Here is an 18,995-nt window from a genome sequence, read left to right on the forward strand (position 1 = left end):
TTTTAACCAGTAGATTACGCCGTGCTTTGCGCCGGTGGAGTCGCATCGTAAGGTGGAGGTTTTGGAAATTGATTCGGTGACTTTATCACATCGTCGTATTTCGGAGGTGGCGGCGGTTCCGTGTCTGAAAAGAGAAAGAGAGTTATAAAAAGAGTCAGAAGCCAGTTGTATCACTGCCCTGCCACTGGCTTTATCGTACATTCCGGTGGTTGACTCCGCTCGGAAGCTGCAGGAACCGCCGTGCGATCGTTCTGGTAGATGGTGAACACCGTGAAGCGTTGGCCTGTTTCTGAAACAAGTCACAGGATATGGCAGAGAGTAAATCGAAATTTGGTCGCAAGTTGATGGGCGGAAAATTCTTACGGTTGCGTAAGCTGGTCACTTGCGAGGGATGAGCTGGCCGGTTCATGTGTAGGCCGAAATAGTATATCCGTCGCTGGAATGAGTCAATCAATGAACGAGAATTAAGACGGTACGTATGGGTTATACATTAATGTTGGCCTTATTGAAGAGAATTCCTTATCATTGCGCTTCGATCAAGAGGTGTTCATGTGCTCACGATGAGCTGATGTGGCTATAATTATTTGCCAATTCAGCTCGTGGCGATTGAAATTAAATTTAAAAGGCGAGATTTAACGTTTATTGCTTTTAATAATCGATTGAAATTTCGTCCCGTCACGTGTGCCATTTGACCGACATACTTGACTGGGAAAGACGTTGCGTTGAATGAATTCTACGATTTGTGGGTTTGACTCAATTTTATGACTTGTTAATTGGTTCAAATATCAATAACGCATCAATGTTCTATCAGCTAATGACTAAGCACGATTGCTGTTGCTCGAATAAGTTAGAGAAAAAAAAACTACATAGCAATGTTCCGCAAAAACAAACATGTATCGTGTGTTAAAAAATTAGAATCCCACGTGGAGAATTTTCCCACAGATGCATCTCATGATCGTTGTTTCCCTTCATTTCAGTAACCGCTATAGAACTCACCAGCACGATAAAGAACAGCATCAGCACCAGGAACATCCACAGCAGGTGAAATACCCACGACATGTTGCCGTTTGTTTGTGGCAAACCGCGTTCCGGGGTGCAATAGTTCCCAGTGGGGTAAACACACGCACGCAGTACGTTAGCGTGTACACAAACGCACAAACGAGAGGATGAAAAAACACGTGCACAAAATTAAAAAAAAAAGAACGCCAGTCAACAGAGGAACATTACGCGATTTTTGCGCGCCGAGCGGAGGATGCAAATTGAAGGTACGAACAAAAAAAAATACACCTATGGTGCTAATTGACTATTCAATGCGGGTGAAAAGTGGATTGGCTTATTGCACCACTGCACCGAACCGGGTTGGGGGGTTTTGAGATGTGATATCAATATATGCGCGGCGTGTATTTAAACCAACAAAAAACTGTCGCTTTTGAATTGATCCACTTTGCGTAATGTTTCGATTGTTGCCTGATTTAACTGGCCTGTTTTTTTTTTCACTGGCCCGCTGATCCTGTGCGTGTATGTGGAACCGAATTACTTATCACTTCCACCCCAAACCTCTCGAGACCCACCGGCACTGGGTGTTGATTGTGCAGGTCAACGGATTGTGCATAAATATGGTTCGTATTGCGGTGGCTTTTTTTCCCAACTCTTTCCACACAGCCACCCAATTAAGCAGCTGTTTGTTCGCCCGAACGGTACACGCGCACCGGGAGGCGTGATAAAAATTATGATGCGTAGTTGGAAGGCTGCCCTTTTTTCTGTTTACGGGAGTTATGCTGCTGCTGCGCCTGAAAGGACCGATCTCAGGGGTTCACTTCACGTGGTGCGGATTTGTTTTTTTTTTATTCACTGCACCGGTTCAGCAAGTATACCGTAGATAATTGTCACGCCATCACATTCCGTTCGCTTGCTAGAAGGCTGTCATTTAAATGCAGCAGCCCGAAATCCGCGGTATCGGATGAAAAACGCAATCATTCGGTCTCGACGACCGATGGAATAATTCCCTATCGATTGATGTGCGTTTCGTTTGTGTGTCCGTTCGCTAACTGTGCGTAGTTGAAATAAGTAATTTAAACAGCACTCGCGGGGCAGCACTAAAAACGAGAACACTATAAACGTTGCCTATTTTTCGTTGGCCGTGCGAAGCGTTAGATGAATGCTGTTCGAGCATGGCGTAAAGAGCGACTAAACCCCCGACTGATAGCTGAACCGGAAGGTACCTTGTCCACCTGCCGCGTGCTGGGGGTCCGGGATCGTTGTCAAATCGATCGAATTCATGCACTTGGGGTGGTTAGTGATTGTGAGAGCAAAAACAAAAAAAAAATCCCCCTTATCGCCGCCTGAGATAGATGGGCGATAGAAAGAGAGAACAGTGATACAACGAATGGTCTTCCAAAAAACCCTTACAAACGCTACACAGGTTGTCGCTAGCTTGTCCTCGGTGGGAAGTTAATCGATTTTCAATCATTTCTCGTCACTTAGGAGACGCGGCCTGATAAGAGCACCCACACGAGTCACGTCGTCCTCTCGCGACCAGACGGGTGCGTGAATCTGTGCCAACATTCGCGGACAAACAGTATCGACGGTTGGTCCTTTTCTGTTGGACTCGAGTGTTGAGTTGGGATTAATTTTCCGTATTGACGCTCGATTGGGTTCTTGATATCATTTTCAAACCTGTGTGTTGGCTTGCCAACGATTGCAGGCTCTTTGAGTGCCAGTGGGCCGTGGGGTCGACGATCATTCGCTGGTTTAATGTTGTGTTGAGAGGTCCTCAAGTGGTCTGAAGAGGTTCGGCAAATCTAAAACCCCCGCCTGGCGGTGATAAGAGAAAGACATTCGGTGCTATTCGTAACACGGAATGCATTGTGGTGCATTCATGCCACAATGCATCTGACAGAATTACAACTTTTATCGTTGATTAATCAAGGGGAATCGCTAAATTAATTAGTAGCTTGAAGCGCTTTATCTTAGCGTTGCTTAACCGTTTTTTAACAGATACATTTAATTTTTTCGCATGTTCGTTATCAAACATTGAAACAGTATTGTTTTTCGTATCTCGTATTGTTTCGGTTGCTAGACTTCGCACAACAGTGCGAATCAATGTCTATAAATATCGTAAATCTTCTTTCTAGCCATTAGTCATAAACCAATCACGGCCTCGCAAATAACCACCCGTGCGGATGTGATAAAATTCCGCGGGAAAACCGGCGATCACCCGCTGGCGATCGGTGGAGATCGCGATCACATGAACCTCCTTCAGTGAGCTGAGAGCGAAAAACACAGAGAGAGAGAGAAGAGAAAAAAATGGGAGCATAGTAAGAGATGTATAAATTTATGCTGAACGATCACGCGAGCAAGGTTTACTGCAGGGTTCGCTGCCCTCAACTCCTGCCGTAATTAAATAAGATTATTTTTTATCATTGTCTCTTAGCTTTTAAAATGCCTTGATTAATTGTAATCGGACAATGATCCATGTAGAACGAGGATGACCGAAAACAACTCTATACATAACTTGTCCAATCGATCGATTGATTGCAGATCAAGAGGCGAACACTGCACGGTTGCAGGCGATCATGCTATTTCGCGGCGTGCGTCGCTCTCACCACCGATTTGTATTGTTTTGCTGCTCACGAGGTACGCAAGTCCCGCGTTAGTCCGGCAATTGCCGTGTATTTTTCAATTCCAACCTGTCCGTAGACACATGTAAGTTGGCTTCCGCGTGGCTACGGGTTTTTTTAGTTTACGGTGAGTTGTGGCTCCCGGGGGTTTCGCTATTATTACCGTTCTGTGCCAGTGACAAGCAAAACTCTCGACCGACCGCGTGACCCAAACCGTGTGGCCATCACGTCATGGAAACGTTTGATAAGTGCGCATTGCCACTCGATGGGGGAAGTGTCTATGCCCGTGTGTGTGTGTGTGTGCGTTGGAGCCTCCGAGCCCAAGTTGTGCTAAAAACAGAACCTAGTCCCATACCGAATGGTATCTGTTATCAGTGTTAACCTCCCTCAAACTACGTGTGAACTCGTGATCGATAAGTGTACGTGATCGATCTATTGTTTCGTTCGTTTGACACGCGAAAGGAGATAGGCGTTTGAGGCACATCGATCGTTCGCGATCGTGTTGTCCTGTTCCTCCGCCTTGGCGCCCGTTCTATCGTGTTTCCCGGTTGTTGTTTTTTGCCGTGTGTTGTGCCCCTTCTCCCTCGGAGACGCGTTTTCTTTCGCGGTTCACGTGTGTGGGTACGCGTGTGCGCTTTGATAAACTGTTCCGGACGTGTGCGTCCCGCCAGGCCCCGGATGACGTTGGGCGGTCGGGTGGAGACATTTGATAAAGAAGAAGAGAAAAACGGTGCCAGGTGCTCCTTTCGGAAGGTTTTCCCTTCGCCCGATCGTCCCAAGCGTACCGGGCAGATTGCGGAGAAAGTAACCCTCGTAAAGGAATGTCCGCCGTCCGAGAATCAAAGGGGAGGGATGCATTCGAAGTTTACGCGCAAAAGCAATTTGAGTCGTGTGAGAGTGCGCTCGAAAACGGCTCGGTTGCTTTGTGTTTTTCGTTGTTTTACCTTCAAAACCACGCAGAAGGGCAATAGAGAGCCCACCGTCCGCATGGTGAATGGTGTGTGCGCAAGTAAAAAATAAAGAAACACGCAATTCGCGACTCTCTAGCTGGCATGTTAGGATCGCGGATCGATGTCACCATTTTGGCCTCCACACCGGTCGAACTTCCTCAACGATTCCGGTGTTTACGCAGCTGTCATCCACGGGCGCGTACCGAGAAGAGTGCCAGCGAACCAACCAAAAACCAGTTCTTGCGCGTTAATATATCGTTTTCTTTCCTTCTTTTTTTCGGGTTGCTGTTTGTTGTTGTGCCGGGTTCTCTACCAGCCGCCAGCCGTAGTGCCATGTGAATAAGTGTGTTAAATCGCCTCCCCAGTCGCTTTGCAAGCAACTCGTGGAGACCTTCCCAAACCAAATTTACGTTCGCTTAACCAGTGTTTTGCCGTGTTTTCGTCATCGATTCGTGTCTAAGGTACAACCCCCTGCCGGAAAGGACATCAAACCGTAACCGGGTAAGTTGCTGTTTTGCCAAACAGGGCTGAATTAGACAAAAAAAAAGTGAACAAAACCAAACGCACGATCACAAACAGCGATGTCGATGCCTGCTGTAAATGGTAAAGATACCATCAAGGAAGCTGTCATGTGTGTTGTCATAACAACGCCATAGGACGAACACACGGCACTCCATGGGAAATGAATGCGTGCAAAGTGAATTCAAAAGGGCTTATTTGTCGATTGAAAAGCAAACTTGCGTGCGTGCTGAAAAAGGCGCCCGTGATCGTTTATGGGTAAATGATGTAAAGTCTTTGCAGTGGGTATTGAAATGCGCGTCAACCAATAGCCATTTGATCCCGAGTTCAACATTGGTTGATCGTGCCTTGAACCGTATTCGAAAAACGGACAGCAAAGGGGTAGAAAATGCGCTGTCGCCCGTCCTACTAAAAGGAGAAAAAAAATCTGCCATCTTTGCTTACCATTTTTTCTCCATGAGCCCACGTATCAGGTTCACGAAATACGTTAGAGCGAGGCGCACAATAACGTTGATAGTGCACCCCATCTTTTGCTTGTTGTCTCTCTTTCTCTCACTCACTCTCTCTTTTCGCATAGCAAGTGCATTCGTACTCGTTCACCAGTTAACCGATATGCGATCGATCTGGTGGCTTACAGCTGATCGATTGCGTCAATGGTGGAGGGCTTGATCGAAAGAAAAAAAAACATGAACGGAAACAAAAAACACCACACCGCCAATCAAAATCGCGATAGACAAGCACCATGGGCGGGTTTAATGGTGTCTTCTGCCCGCATTACTACTGACACAGTTTGTGCGATACGCGGCTCGGCTCGGATGCAATAACACGCATTAGCGATAATTATGCTTACGATCGAATGGTACGATCGAAGGCGAAACCAAGCGAAAACACGCACCACGTGGGAAAGAGATTACACCGTGCAAAAGGGAGGCTCGTTGCATGGTGGCATGTTTCGGTTGGGTCGCTTATTTAATCGGTCAAATATTCACCACATTTCGCTCAGCCCGAGCACCACCCCGCTTCCCAATGTACCTCGCGTATGATGCAATCGAAAGTGAATTATTTGAATGCAGTGCTAAGTGAGCGAAAAAACCGGCCAAAATGTTGTACGTCGCTCGAGATCCTGACCGAACCGAACATTACGAGTGAATTCTTGCCAGTTGCAAGCTCTCTCGATGGGTGTCTTTTTTTTCTGCTATTTGTTTCAGTGCTTCTGAAGAAAAGAAACAAAAAAAACACGCGATCGTGACCTCTTGTGCAAGGAGTGGAGCACGATAATGATGCGGTATTATTTTTAGCACCCAAAACTGCAACGTGGCGCGATTGCGTTGGGTGGTGCGAATTTTGGTTACTTCTAAGGAGAAAGCGTCACAGAATGCCATCACGCTTGTGTGTTGTAAACAATCGTGCGCTGGGTTTATGATGAAACACAAAAACGAGAAGGAAGAACATCCGTTGCCAATTGAGGGCCTTCCTTGCGGTGGGTTGTTAATGCCTGCCGAGTGTGTTGCATTTATTCATCCGAGATGGCATAAGATGAGTCACAGAGGGTACATGAATGTCTCGTCTGGGATGCTGATTTAAGGCAGTATGCGAAACATTTCCGAATCATTTAATTGGAGCGCCGCTATTAGGCCTCGGTTTTGGGGTTAAAATTTCAAATGTCACGGGACGCACGGCGGAGAGGAAACCACCCTCCAAAATCGGCCCAACACCCGATGTCGTCGCAATGCTAACTGCAAAACCAGCACCATAAGCACCGTCGCCTGTCAACACCGAACCGCAACCACTATCGTTACAACAGCATTGGCCACCACACGGTGGCGTTCGGTTCCATTTAGCAAAACCCTCCCCAGTGGGCCAGTGACTGGGATAACGGCTTAGCTGGTTCTGTTAGAGAGAGAAAGAGAGTGGGTGCAATTTGATGCGTTTTTAAGGGTGGATGGGTGCGAGTTTGTTGGAGAACCAGCGGGGTTGAGGTAATGATAATACCCCTTGATGTTGGTGGTTTGCTCGGAAAAACCCACCCCACCACCACCATCACCAGGTGATTCCGGCGGAAATCAGAAAATTTATAAATAATTACACAATTATTCCGGCGCTACTGGGGCGCTGCACTTTCGCATCATGATGACGAGCTAATGATGGTGGCCGTTGGTAGGGATGGGGCACGATAATGCACGGTTAAATTAAAACGCGACCACGTTGTGTATGGGGAAGGGTGTGGGTGGTTTGAAAATAGAAAGGATAAAAATTGTCAACGCATGTGGAGGTGGCCATGCACACACACACACAATACGAAACTAGCATAAAACGTACAATGGGATCACGTGTTGGGAGTTGGTGCAGCGGTGTGTGCACTGGATTTGACGGCAAGTGCATTCTGCAGTGGAATTGGATGCTGCACCATAATTGGAAACCTAACACACCGGACAGGCATGCGTCGGGAAATCGTTTTTTTTGCGCCATTTTGGTGCATCTTTTTTTTTTAGCTCATTTATCGATCGTTCAATAGGTTAACGGCCTAAGAGCTGACATTTTGTATCGTGTAGTGGTATAAAAATTCGAGCACCTGTATACATGTTCGAAATGAAATGCTCTCTCATCCAAGTAGGCGGGTTTCCTATTCCCGCTTCACGATCGTCCACAGCCTGCTTTGCCTAATTGCGCTACATTTTTTCCCGCATCCCACTTCGATTGACATCAATTTCCACGCAAAACGTGCCCGACAACGTGCACGGGTCTTAAAATAACGCTCCCATGCGCCTCACGCTCCTCTTTCGGGGGAGGTATAATTGTATTTGCATCGTTTTAAGTTTCATGTTTCGCTGCGGGAGCACCAAATTTACTACCCTACACGCCGGGAGCTGGATGGGGTGCAAAAAGGTAAATCCTTTCATGCACGAATCGCATGTCGCCGGTAATTAGAACTACACGCGGGGGTTTTATTCACGACAGCGTGACCGGCTCATCCCGTTATGTAACGCAGTATTGCCGGGCGTGTTTGGCGTTTGAGAAAATTGGCGGAATTTTAACGTGTTTCCGAGGCGTTCCAAGAAGAGGTTCCCAAAACGTGTCACGTCTTAATTTTTATAAATTTGATTGACGTTTAACGCTATTTACGCTCCAATTCCGAGCGAGATCTTCCACTCCAGGTAGGAAAAAGGGCAGTATCACGTGATGCTGCCTCGTCAAAAAGGGCATTAAATGCGGTGCAAGCTTTGAATCTCGCGATCTGTCACCCTCGATGGTGAATTGCGCAGGCCGCCTGTCGTCAGTTACCACGAGACACTTGCAACACCACCCCTTCTTGGGGCGTCAGCAATTATCACATTGTTCGAGGGAGTTCGACGGGTGGGGGGGACGCATATCGAAGAAGAGGGTGAGTAGGGTGCAAATGGCACATCGGTGATGCTGTGCCTTCCACGGAGTGTCCCAGAAAACAGTGAGCTGCGCGTGTGTGTTTGTGTGTGGGTACGACGTTTGTAGTGCGTTTGCTAGACGTGACGGTCGCGACCGTGATCGTCACGATTGGTTGAACACTGTGAACGATCGAGGGGGTATGGGGTGGTCCCAGAGGGGGGGGGGGGGGGAATGTGCCGACGGGACCCCGCAAGGGGTGAAATTAATCAATCGCTTTAAATCATCAACCAGTTCGTCAACTCGCTCGCTCGCCACGGCCCAGGGAAAAGGTTGACTAATTCATAAACAATGGCCCTGGCGGTGGATTGTTGTCGCGGTTTCGCATTCGCAAGTGGTGCCGACCTTTTGTCTCCCTTTTATGCTGCCGGGTTTGTAACGTACCCATGGAAAGATAGCATGCAAGGCTTTTTAAAGCACGTTATGGACTTCGACGTGGACGTTAAAGATCGTTTGCTCGTAGGTCAACCGAAATACGGCACAACTTAACGGCACACTTATAAATACATTAAACAGATTGTTTTTTTTTATCAACATCTCATTTTCCAATTTACATACACTCGTGCCACGGGCAAGCTTTGGGACTTCCTCGATGGTTGGTTTGGTTTGGAACGCAGCCATGCATTAAATTGATATCGTCCGTCCCTCCCTGGTGAATCTAGGTCTGATCATGACTTATGGTGGTGTAAAATTAATTTAGCATTCCACCACCATATGTCGCATAAGCGAGCGGCTAAAAAATGCTGATTTGTGCAAATTATTCGCATCGCTTGGTCGCCTTTGGGGCGAGCGAAAGCAAAGAAAAAAACAGAGGGAGATAAAACGGTAATGTTATCTTCGATGGAGTTGGAATTCGTAACCCCCAGCGGGACGGGTGTTGATGGAAATTAATGTTTTTTTTTTAATCGCCTGTGGATTATGAAATTAAAATGGTGTTAAATGGGGTTGGAATGTTCGTTGGTCCTGCAGTGAGCAGTCTTTTGATTGATTTTACATTTTTTTTCACGATAAACACCATCATCGCTACCTAAAACCAAACGTTTGCTTCCCCTTTTTTGGTTGTAATAATTTATTTGCCTTCCAACGCACCGGCGGCATTCCACGTGCAAACATACATCTTCTATTCGGAATGTGCACCATTTCCGCGGGTCTGATCAATCGGTATGCAAATCCCATTCGCAGTTGATCGGTCGATTGCACAACTTAATAAATCTCTCTCGTCTCCTTCCGCACCCCCAAAAAAGCACCTTCACCCGTGGCTCTAATTGAGCCAAATGCACCGACGATTCTCTCCCATCGGTTGGGTGTGTTTCGGAGGCTGCGAAAAAGGCCATCTACCGCTCCAAAAAGCCCCCCCCCCCCCCACACAAATGCCCCCAACGATGTTCGCTGATGAGTGGAGCCGCCTGGTGTTTTTTTTGTTGCAATTGTCCGTGTACGTGCGTGTGTTTCGCTTTCTGCCGCAGCCGCATTTTAATTGTTTGCTTGCCTTGCGGTATGCAGTGTCCGTGAAAATCAGCGCAGCCAGCATATTTGTCATGTTTGACATCGATTAATATTTCAGCGCGTGCATTGCGATTCTCCGTGGGCGTTATTTACGGGCGAATGCCCACGGAAGCGCCAGTGCATTATCAGTGGGCCGTTTTTTTTTCTCTCCACTTTCCCAGAACTCGCCAGGACGTTGGTTTGTGCGCGAGTAGAATTATTTACATTTTAATAATATTGTTACGCGAGAGGAGCAACAGCGAGCGCGCCTAGGTAAAGTGTGATGTAAATAAATCGCCCGAGAACTGTTTTGATGGGCCTCTCGGGCATCGGCACCTTTTTGTTTTTTTTTGTCAATAATCGTTTCGAATGGATTCCGGCTTCAGCCAAACGCTGAGGAGTGGGATTGAATTTTAAATATTTACACCCACCGCGCGAAGGCCCACCAAGGCGTTAATCAATTGTGGCTCAATATTGCGAATTTGTGAGGCACGGTTTTAGTTCCGTGCAGCGCAACAACAAGTCCTCGATTGTTTATCTGTTTTCATGCAGCTCAATACGGTGCAGCGCTTCGGTGTCCTGGCGCTATGAATATTTGCGCATTAAAACGCAGCCAGTTTTATCCTTACGAAAACACGTCTTCTCTATTCGGCGCCAGGTTGTGGTCAAAAAAAAAAGAAGAAAGAAATGCAAAATAGCGAGTGATTTGCACATAAAATACGCGCCGTTCGTCCCATTTTTCGATCTCAACCGCATAGTTATCGTTTGGCGCGTGAATAAATTGAACAAAACGCCTGCCCCCCTGGATCGATAACATATCAATCCAAAATAGGGGGTAGGTGGGTTGTTGTTGGAGCCCCCGAGCAGGATTAGAGTCAAATGAGGCTCCATTTCGGACCACCGAATGCATAAGCGATGGTGTTGGTGATGGTTTTCCACGGGGCGATCGCGGGAAATGCCGCGGTTCGATGCATAATCATTGCCGGGTGGCACGATAACGCTTCACCATCGTGGATCGTGGAGCAGGAAGAATAGGCAAGGAAGGACAATAGGCAAAGCCACACATACACACACATACACACGCAAAAAATGCATCGTTGCGCGCATTATCGCTTTTGGGGGGTAATTTCAACAAACTATTGCATAATTTCGCCCCATGAAAAACGCAACAACAACACACACACGCTCGTGGAGCCATTGCGTAACTGGGAAAAAGCATTGGGATTGGGGTATTTTTTTTTTTTGGTTTTTTTCCCACTCCCTGGGGGTCACCGATTGGTTGGCCACTGGTGCAGAAGCGATTGTGTGCAGCAAAGCGCATTGGCACCCCTCGTGGTGGGTAAAAATCGTTTCTATGCAAACGAGAACCGCCTCGCTTGTGTGCAAGGATGTGACCAGGGCCAGGGACTGCTCGTGTCAGCTTTCGTGAAGGGGATTCGATGGGGGGGTGATGCATTTAAACCTCCCCAATCGGGCGGTTTCGGGGCAAATGGGGCTGGCTCAGATTACAGCCAGCCCACCCCCGGGGCCATCGCATCGCATCCTGGGTGGGGAGAAACTGAATGCGAACATAAATACGAGCGCCGGAGCATAAATTTAAATTTCTATAACACGAATAAATTCTGTACCAATGATCATTTGTTTCCATTTATTATATGCGGATGCGTGCTGGTGGCCCCCCCTTTTGAGTTTGGGGTGGGTTGATAAACGTTGATAGAATTGGAATGTTCGACGTTTGCTCGCGTTTCAGCACATTTATCGTGCCTTTTATCATCCTCACGAGCGAGCAACACTCGCTTTGCGTTTTGCGCTCGACGTTTGGGACGACGTTTTTATGTTATTTTTTTTTTATCCTTTCGAATTTTCCGTTAATGTGCCTGCTCTAAAGACACCCTCTCTCTCTCTCTCGCGCGCTTTTCCCCACTCGCGACGGAGGAAAAACTAAAAACTTTTCCCCCAATCCCTTTTGCTTTTCTTCGGCGTTCTATTTCAATATTTAATGCTGAAGTCATTGGCCCGCAATCGCTCGTGAATGCGAATGTGTCTTTGGCAGTTTCGGGGAAGCTTTTCACGGCGCCGAGCTTTGTGTGTGCGTGTGTGTGTCGCATTTTCTCGTTCTCTCGCCGATTTTCGCCACCACGTTCTTTTTTTTTGTCCAACCTTGCACCGCGATCTGCCATGTGAAATGGTGCGCGAGGTTTGGATTATGGATTTGAAGCGTGCGCTTTTTTTTCCTCTTTCTTTTTTTTATGTATGTGTGTTCCCCCCTCCACCTCTTCCCTTCGTTACCCAATCGCATAAACGATTTGGTTCTCGTGCGCCGCACCCCCAAGCGAACCCACTTGGGAAACGTTTATTTTGGAGTGCTTTTTTGGGAGAAATGAATTTTATTTCCGCGATTTAATTCCACCGGCGGGGTTCAAGGAAGGCCACCGTTTGGAGCATTCGGTGACAGGAAGGGAGCGGGGTGGTTGCAAAAAAAAAGTAGGAAAAACTCCCCCCAAGGTGCCACCCCAATGCTCTCGTTCGTTACTTTCCGTGCGATCGGGCAATTTGGCAGAGCCGAAATGGCTCGAAAACCCGGCAAGGTTGGTGGCTGAAAGATGCTGGGCGGGGGGGCGGAGAATGGGGTGTGAGGTGAATTTTGCAGCAACGTCACCACTTTTCCACGCCGGGGCGCAATAATCACGTTCGCGTGGGTGGTGCGTTCGATTTTAGGACTCCGCCGGGAATCAAACCGACAGGACGGTCGGAAAATTGCCACCAGCAATCAAACCCCCCCGGTTGGACGGTTGTGCGGGTGGTTTTGGACCGGGTTGTTTGACCGTAGCAGCACTGCAGCACTGCCTTATTGAATTTTAATGCCTACCGGGCAATCGGGACAGCAGCCCGCAAGCCTTCCGAGCTTTCCCGATTCGAGATTAAACTCCTTATGGCGTTCAATCGTTAGCCTTTTCCGAGGCACGCTGCTTTGCGACTGGGACTTGGTCGCAGGCGAGGAAAATTGATGAGTTTTCACTCGATTTTAGGGCATTGAGTGGTATTTTCTCGTTTGCCCCCCCAGCCCTACAAGGGCGCGTCTCAATTGGCGCATTATGCTCTACACGCCAGCAATTAACCTAGACGACAAATCGCTTTCTGCAACCGAAAATAGCGAAGCCATCTTCAGGGCCATTTTTAGCGTTCCCTCTCTCTCTCTTTCTCTCTCAACCACAAGATACCGGTGTCTCGGGTGCGGATTTCAAGAGCATCGAACGATGCTCATGAATTCTTCGAATAATTATCGTCGCAGGCGAGTGCTACGTCCTCCGTTCGTTCGCGCTGAAAGTCATTCACCGGCACGTGGGTTTGCGAGATCGCAACCACCAGAGCAGCCAGACTGCATGCAGCCAGCTCAACATGACCGCCTACCGGTGGCAGGGATCTCGAAGAGACAAGCTCTAAGCCCGTTGGCCTCTTCCAAGGTTACGCTCGTTCAATGCTAATGCCGCTTTGTGGGCGCATTACGTCTCGCAATCGTGCAATTGCCAAACGTCAAACAATTCGGCCAACCGACCATGCCGACGGGCATGTTTCGCCGAACCAAAATGTGCCACATTCCTACCGATGCACCTGTGCCTGCAGCTGCAGGATCGAGTGTGGTCGAGCGCTGCAACAAAGCCCTGGAGGTGGCGCTATCCGTCAGTGTTATGGCTGCCATTATTCGTGCGTGCGTTTGTGGAATGGGGTTGCGTTTTCCGCAAGCAACAACTGACCTTCAGGGTGGATGGCATTTGGGAAAGCAACGCCGGCAATCGCAAACGAGATGTGTGCTGTCTTTGTGTGCCATGAGGAAGGTTTTTGGAAGCGATCGCCGAGCCGTTTCGGTGTATGGAGTACAATTTCACAACAGTTGTTGATATTTGATATGGTGAAATTAATTCAAGAATCTAGCGAAAAACCTACCATTAACCTATGTGCCATGTTTGGTGACATGTTTTCAATAGTTTAAATTACTTTCATCAACATGCTTGATGTTGATTTTGAGAGAGTTTTTTGTGCTTTTCGTATTTGGTAATAACTCCATAATGTCTGCTAACCAGCTACTAAGGTCGTTTATAATTTGTTTGGCAGTTGAAAAAGTAATTGGGCTTCCTGCGTAATTTTACCATACAAAACTAACGTCTGGCACAAAATCAATGTCACATTCCGAATCCAATCCAAACCGGATTTCCGGTGCACGTGCTACTTATTCCCGCGTTAGTCGCGTCTCCCTCCCACGAAAACAGGGCGTCGTTTCGGTCGTTTCCTTGGTCAACAATTACGGCTCGCCGGGCAACGGTGCCACGCACTGGTGCCGTTTAATTCGTATTAGTTCCACGTGCGCCTCGGTCTCGGCGGTTATTTGAGCCAACCCAGCTCCACTGAGCTCCGTGCCACCCCATCCCTAATGCTCCCCTTTTTCGTGAACAATCGTGAGGCGGGCGGCTAATATTTGTGTGCACGATCAGAAAACAAGAGCCGCTGCCCATAGGGCACCAGCAACCGCGTGGGTTTCTCATGCATTAGCACCGGAAGGTGCGGTGCAAAATCCAAGTTCAAGTTCGGTTGCGCCATTGGATTGCGGGTGGAGGTGAAGGCAAAGCGCAAACACAAACAAAACACTACAAAAAAAAGCAAATCAAAAAGCGTCAGCAATTGCAAACCGGAACATTATAACGTGGGCCCGATCGTGAGCGATGTTGTGCGGAAATTTCCCACGCCGGCAGGTAAAATGATGATGGTGCTTTTTCGCGGATGCTCGTGCGGTTGCCATTGGTTACCAGTGGTGACCGTGTGCATGGTTTGCTTGAGCTGCTTTTTGCTGGTTGTGATGGTGGATTGGTCTCTTTGGGCAGGCGGGAAACCAATCCCATGGGAATGGTGATGGTTTTGTAACGCATCCAGCCATCGATCGCGCGCTGGTGCAGCAAATAAAAGGGCGAAGAATCGTTTACATTGCGGGCGGTAGAAGGCTCGCCCGGTACATTTCTAGTTTCCAGCGACAATTATTTGCATGTGCGGAACCACCGGAAAGTGGGCAGGAGCTTAACAAAACGCACCATTTTCGGAAGCGCCCTGTTTCGTCGGTACACCGTCGCGGAATAGAAACGTTTCATTATCCCAGTGACCCCTTCCCATCGGAAGTGGATCGTGAACACGCATGTGTGTGGGGCATGCAAATGAAAGCACACTCGTGCAAAAGCGACACCATTTCCCGCGGGCAGGTTTATATTTATTTTTAATGTGTTAATTTTCACCGCTCCAGGACGAGTGCGTCGTTCGTCCTGCGACACTGGCAGAGTGACACGGCCCGGTTGAGCCCGGTTGAGCTAAAAAATGCAAACCCATTAAATCAACATCATTAAAATCACGTGGCAGCGTACGCGAAGTACCGCACCGAGTGGAGTTTTGATTTTGGCCCGCACACGGACTCTCGGTTCGGGCGAGATCACTTGTGCGTTAATGAGTATGGTGGGGAGCATTGTGCTGGCATCGGAAAATCGGGAAAGTGAAACCACTTGGCTTCGGCGTGGTGTTGCGATGAAGTGCTGCTGGAGTTCCGGTTTTCCGGTGGCACATCGGTGGAGCCATACTACTAGTGGGATGGTTGAAGAACGTTCGATAGGCTGCTGTTGAGATGGGCCTGATTTTGTTATGCTGTTAGCTCTGTTTTGTATGGTCGAAGCTTTCGAAATAAAACAATTTAAATTTGAATATGTTCGGTTATCAATTGGGGGTCCCCAAGTGCTGAATATTTGTTACTCAAATTAAATAAATTGAAACCATTATGAGAAGCACGTTCATTTTAAATGCTCAAGCTTCAAGATGATAATTTTTCCTCTTTTTATCGTTCAAAAAATAAAGAGAGAGAGAGAGTTCTTCTCCCCATACAACATCCTTTTAATTAAACACCTCGGCTTCGCAGGAGTGTGTTTTCGCGAGTTCAATAGAGACGCTGCCACCGGGCTTAAAATCAACAGGAACACACGCCGAGTAGGCCATGATTTGCGCGATTGTTTTGTGTGCTACCGAATGTGGGTGCACTCGTTCTCGTTCTGCTCGGTCATATCTGTTTATTTTGCACCTTCCGACGACCAAAACAGGGAGCGGCTTTTCCCGGGGTTTGGTGCCACTGCCCGTTGTGCTCCACCGGAAACGTTCCGGCCATTTCCCAACGCGTACCGGAGCTTCGACGCATGCAAAAAGCAAAAAAAAAAAAAAAAAGATGGCTGTGCGCTCGCCGTGCCACGTCCAATGTCCTCGCGCTGGGAGTAATTTCCGCAGTGAACATTTTAAAATATACATCATACACCCCGGTTCCGGCTACGTCAGGGTTGGCCTGGCGTTCCAAGTTGGAGGGGGAGGCTTTTCCGGTTAATCGAAGCCCAGTTTTCCAGCGTTTTCGCCCGTTTAATTCGTGTTTGCGCTGGCGTACCTGGCGCCCGGTGCGGTGTGCAATTATACGCCAGCGCGAAAACGCGTCCGCCAGCATTTTTGGCACCGTTTTCTGCGACCCCATGCTGTCTCTCTGTGTGCGTGTGGGCGACAAACCGGGTGCACGTGGTGAGGGAGTCCCTTTCCGGAAGCGGAAATGTACAGCCATATTGTAGAATTGCGCATGGACACACGGAATGTGATGCCCCGGTACGAAATCATGAATTTTCCCCTTACTGTCCTCGCGGGTTTGAGGGTAGTTCCGGCGGGGAGGGGGGGGGGGCGTTTTTCGTATTTCGAGGCTTTCCCGGGACATCGGGACACCGCTCGCATTTTGCGTTTTGCGGTGATTGCACTCGTGCTGCTGGGTTTAATGAAAGCATTAAAATTTCACATGCATAATTAATAATAATAATTAATATATTCATACTTTTTGTGCCACGGGAGCGCACGGGAAGTCGCGGGAAGAACCATATTTCTCTACCAACTGCGGTGCGTGCGTATGTGCATGTTGCCGAAGGTTACACTGAAAGCATATGCTAGCGAGCGAGTTGGTTCGAACTGCTGTGCTGTCGTTTATGAGCAAAGGCGGCCATGAGTCACTAGGGGCCGCTGATGCACAATCATTGATCGATGATTAACTCCGACGATCGTTTCACGGCTGGGTTTTTTTACTGCAATCGAAATAAGCAATGCTAGAGCTGTTTATTATCCCAAGTTTACCGCTCGGGATTTGCTGCATTCGTTTCCCAGGCTTGATTGCAACTAACATTATGTTTTTTTACCTTGTGATGCAGTTGATATAGCTTCCATAAAACACCAAACTTCTCCTTTATTGGCGGCAGGTGATTTCTGTGGCACACTCACAAAAAAAATCGTTCGTTTAGGCGCGCTGACTCAGACCGTTGGTCCCGCGAAAATGCAGTTACACCTTCCGAAGCTACCAAACGGATGGCGTGGGATGCCGTTCGTGGTTAGCAAAAATAAATGAGCAAATAAGCAAACACGCCCAAACGCTCCAGAATCCCGGCCCAACCGAAAGGATAACCAAACCGAACAGCAAGCCATTAGAACGGATCGCGCGGTCAAAGGCGGCCTACGTTCCACGCTTCCCAGAATCGCACCGGAAGCAGCCGGCATGATCACGTAGCACATCCGGTGACGGTTCGTTCGATGCCTCCCAGCAGAGGGTCGATGCCTCAACCAGGCAGCGAGTAACGAGCCTCCTATGGGGCGAGATTTTGTTTCGCTCACCTTCATCCTGCGGTAGCTCTTCTCGCGCTAATGACGCTCACGTGACTTACGTGGAAGTTGATCGCGTACGGGTACGGTCCGCACGATAGTTCGCGAGGGCTTTGGCCACCCCGGTGTGATTGATTAGCAACGAATTGTGCGATGTCAAACGGTGCCGGTGTGGCGGTGGTAGATTTTTGGCGTCTGGTTTTGAGCTCAGACCGGACCTTGAACGATGAGCGTGGTACGGAAATTAGTGTCCATCGTAGCGGAGAACGGAAATACGCGGGTCGTGCAAGACTACTTATCGATCGCGTCAGCTCGTTTGGTGCGGTTTTATTATCGTTCTGGAGTGGACCCGCGTAGCCGGACAGGGCGCGCACTAGCACGTTGTGTTTTCGTTACGGCATTTAGCAACCGAACGATTAGCTGCCGTTGGATGAATGGGACGTATTTTTGGAGAACTATTTAAAACCCAACTATTGGCCAGTAGTAGTGGAATTTCACGCGCATTAGGATATTGGGTTGTGTTGTGGGAAACCATCAAACACCGGATGTGGAAGCAATCGGAATGAGCTTATTGTTTTGAAGCTTCATAAATTTGTGTGATTTTATTCACCGAAATATGGACCATTTCCAATGGCTTGTAGTAGCATTTGCGACTCCTGGAGGATCGAACAGAACCAACCTCCAGAAAGCAGTTGTTAAATTCAATATTTATCCTTCTCCTACTCGGTACCTCCCACTCGAAAAAAAACGGTCCTGGTCAATGTAACTGCAGGCCAGCAGGGACAAACATTGAGCAAACGCAAATGCCATGATTTCGGTGTGTAAACAGCTTCACACTCCGTATCACCCCTCCGGTTTCAACCTGGCGTGAGCAAGAGTCTCGCAAAAAATATGGCCCCGAGCACCGCTAATCAAATTAACTGCGGGCTGCAAACGAACAAACAACGCTTTCCCGACACCGCCCCATCTCCTGGTAAGGGGTGGTGTTTCCTCTTATGCGCGAAAAAAAAAAGACAACCCTGCACTTCGGTGCACTGGCGGCATCTCGCACAAACCCACCCGACCCACATAATGCGCCGCCAGGACGACACTCCTCATGCGAAATGTTGGCGGAACTGGGCTGTTTTTTCTCGGGCCTGCTTGGAATATGCGTTCGGAGTCGTCGCGTGTGACCTCGAGCTCGCGCCCGCCAGTTGCCAGTAATTAAAGGAATCAAGTTTACAGCCCGACAACACGTCACTAGGACACTCCGTTGATTGCCATGGCGACGGTGCGATGGCGAGCTTGACTTTTATGTTCATCG

At 48.4% G+C, this 18,995-nt stretch overlaps 1 protein-coding gene across 1 annotated transcript; it reads right to left on the minus strand.

Annotated features, from left to right (window-relative positions):
• Positions 1-4: 4 nt before the first annotated feature.
• On the minus strand, positions 5-1,135 carry LOC128726645 (uncharacterized). The gene is made up of 4 exons (XM_053820465.1): positions 997-1,135; positions 364-436; positions 200-289; positions 5-124 (listed from the first exon to the last, which is right to left on the minus strand). Exons 1-4 carry the CDS (start codon positions 1,057-1,059, stop codon positions 15-17), a joined length of 336 nt encoding a protein of 111 aa, XP_053676440.1. The 5' UTR covers positions 1,060-1,135; the 3' UTR covers positions 5-14.
• Positions 1,136-18,995: the final 17,860 nt, after the last annotated feature.

This window comes from Anopheles nili, chromosome 3, assembly GCF_943737925.1.
Source record: "Anopheles nili chromosome 3, idAnoNiliSN_F5_01, whole genome shotgun sequence".
Classification (NCBI taxonomy): Eukaryota; Metazoa; Arthropoda; class Insecta; order Diptera; family Culicidae; genus Anopheles; species Anopheles nili.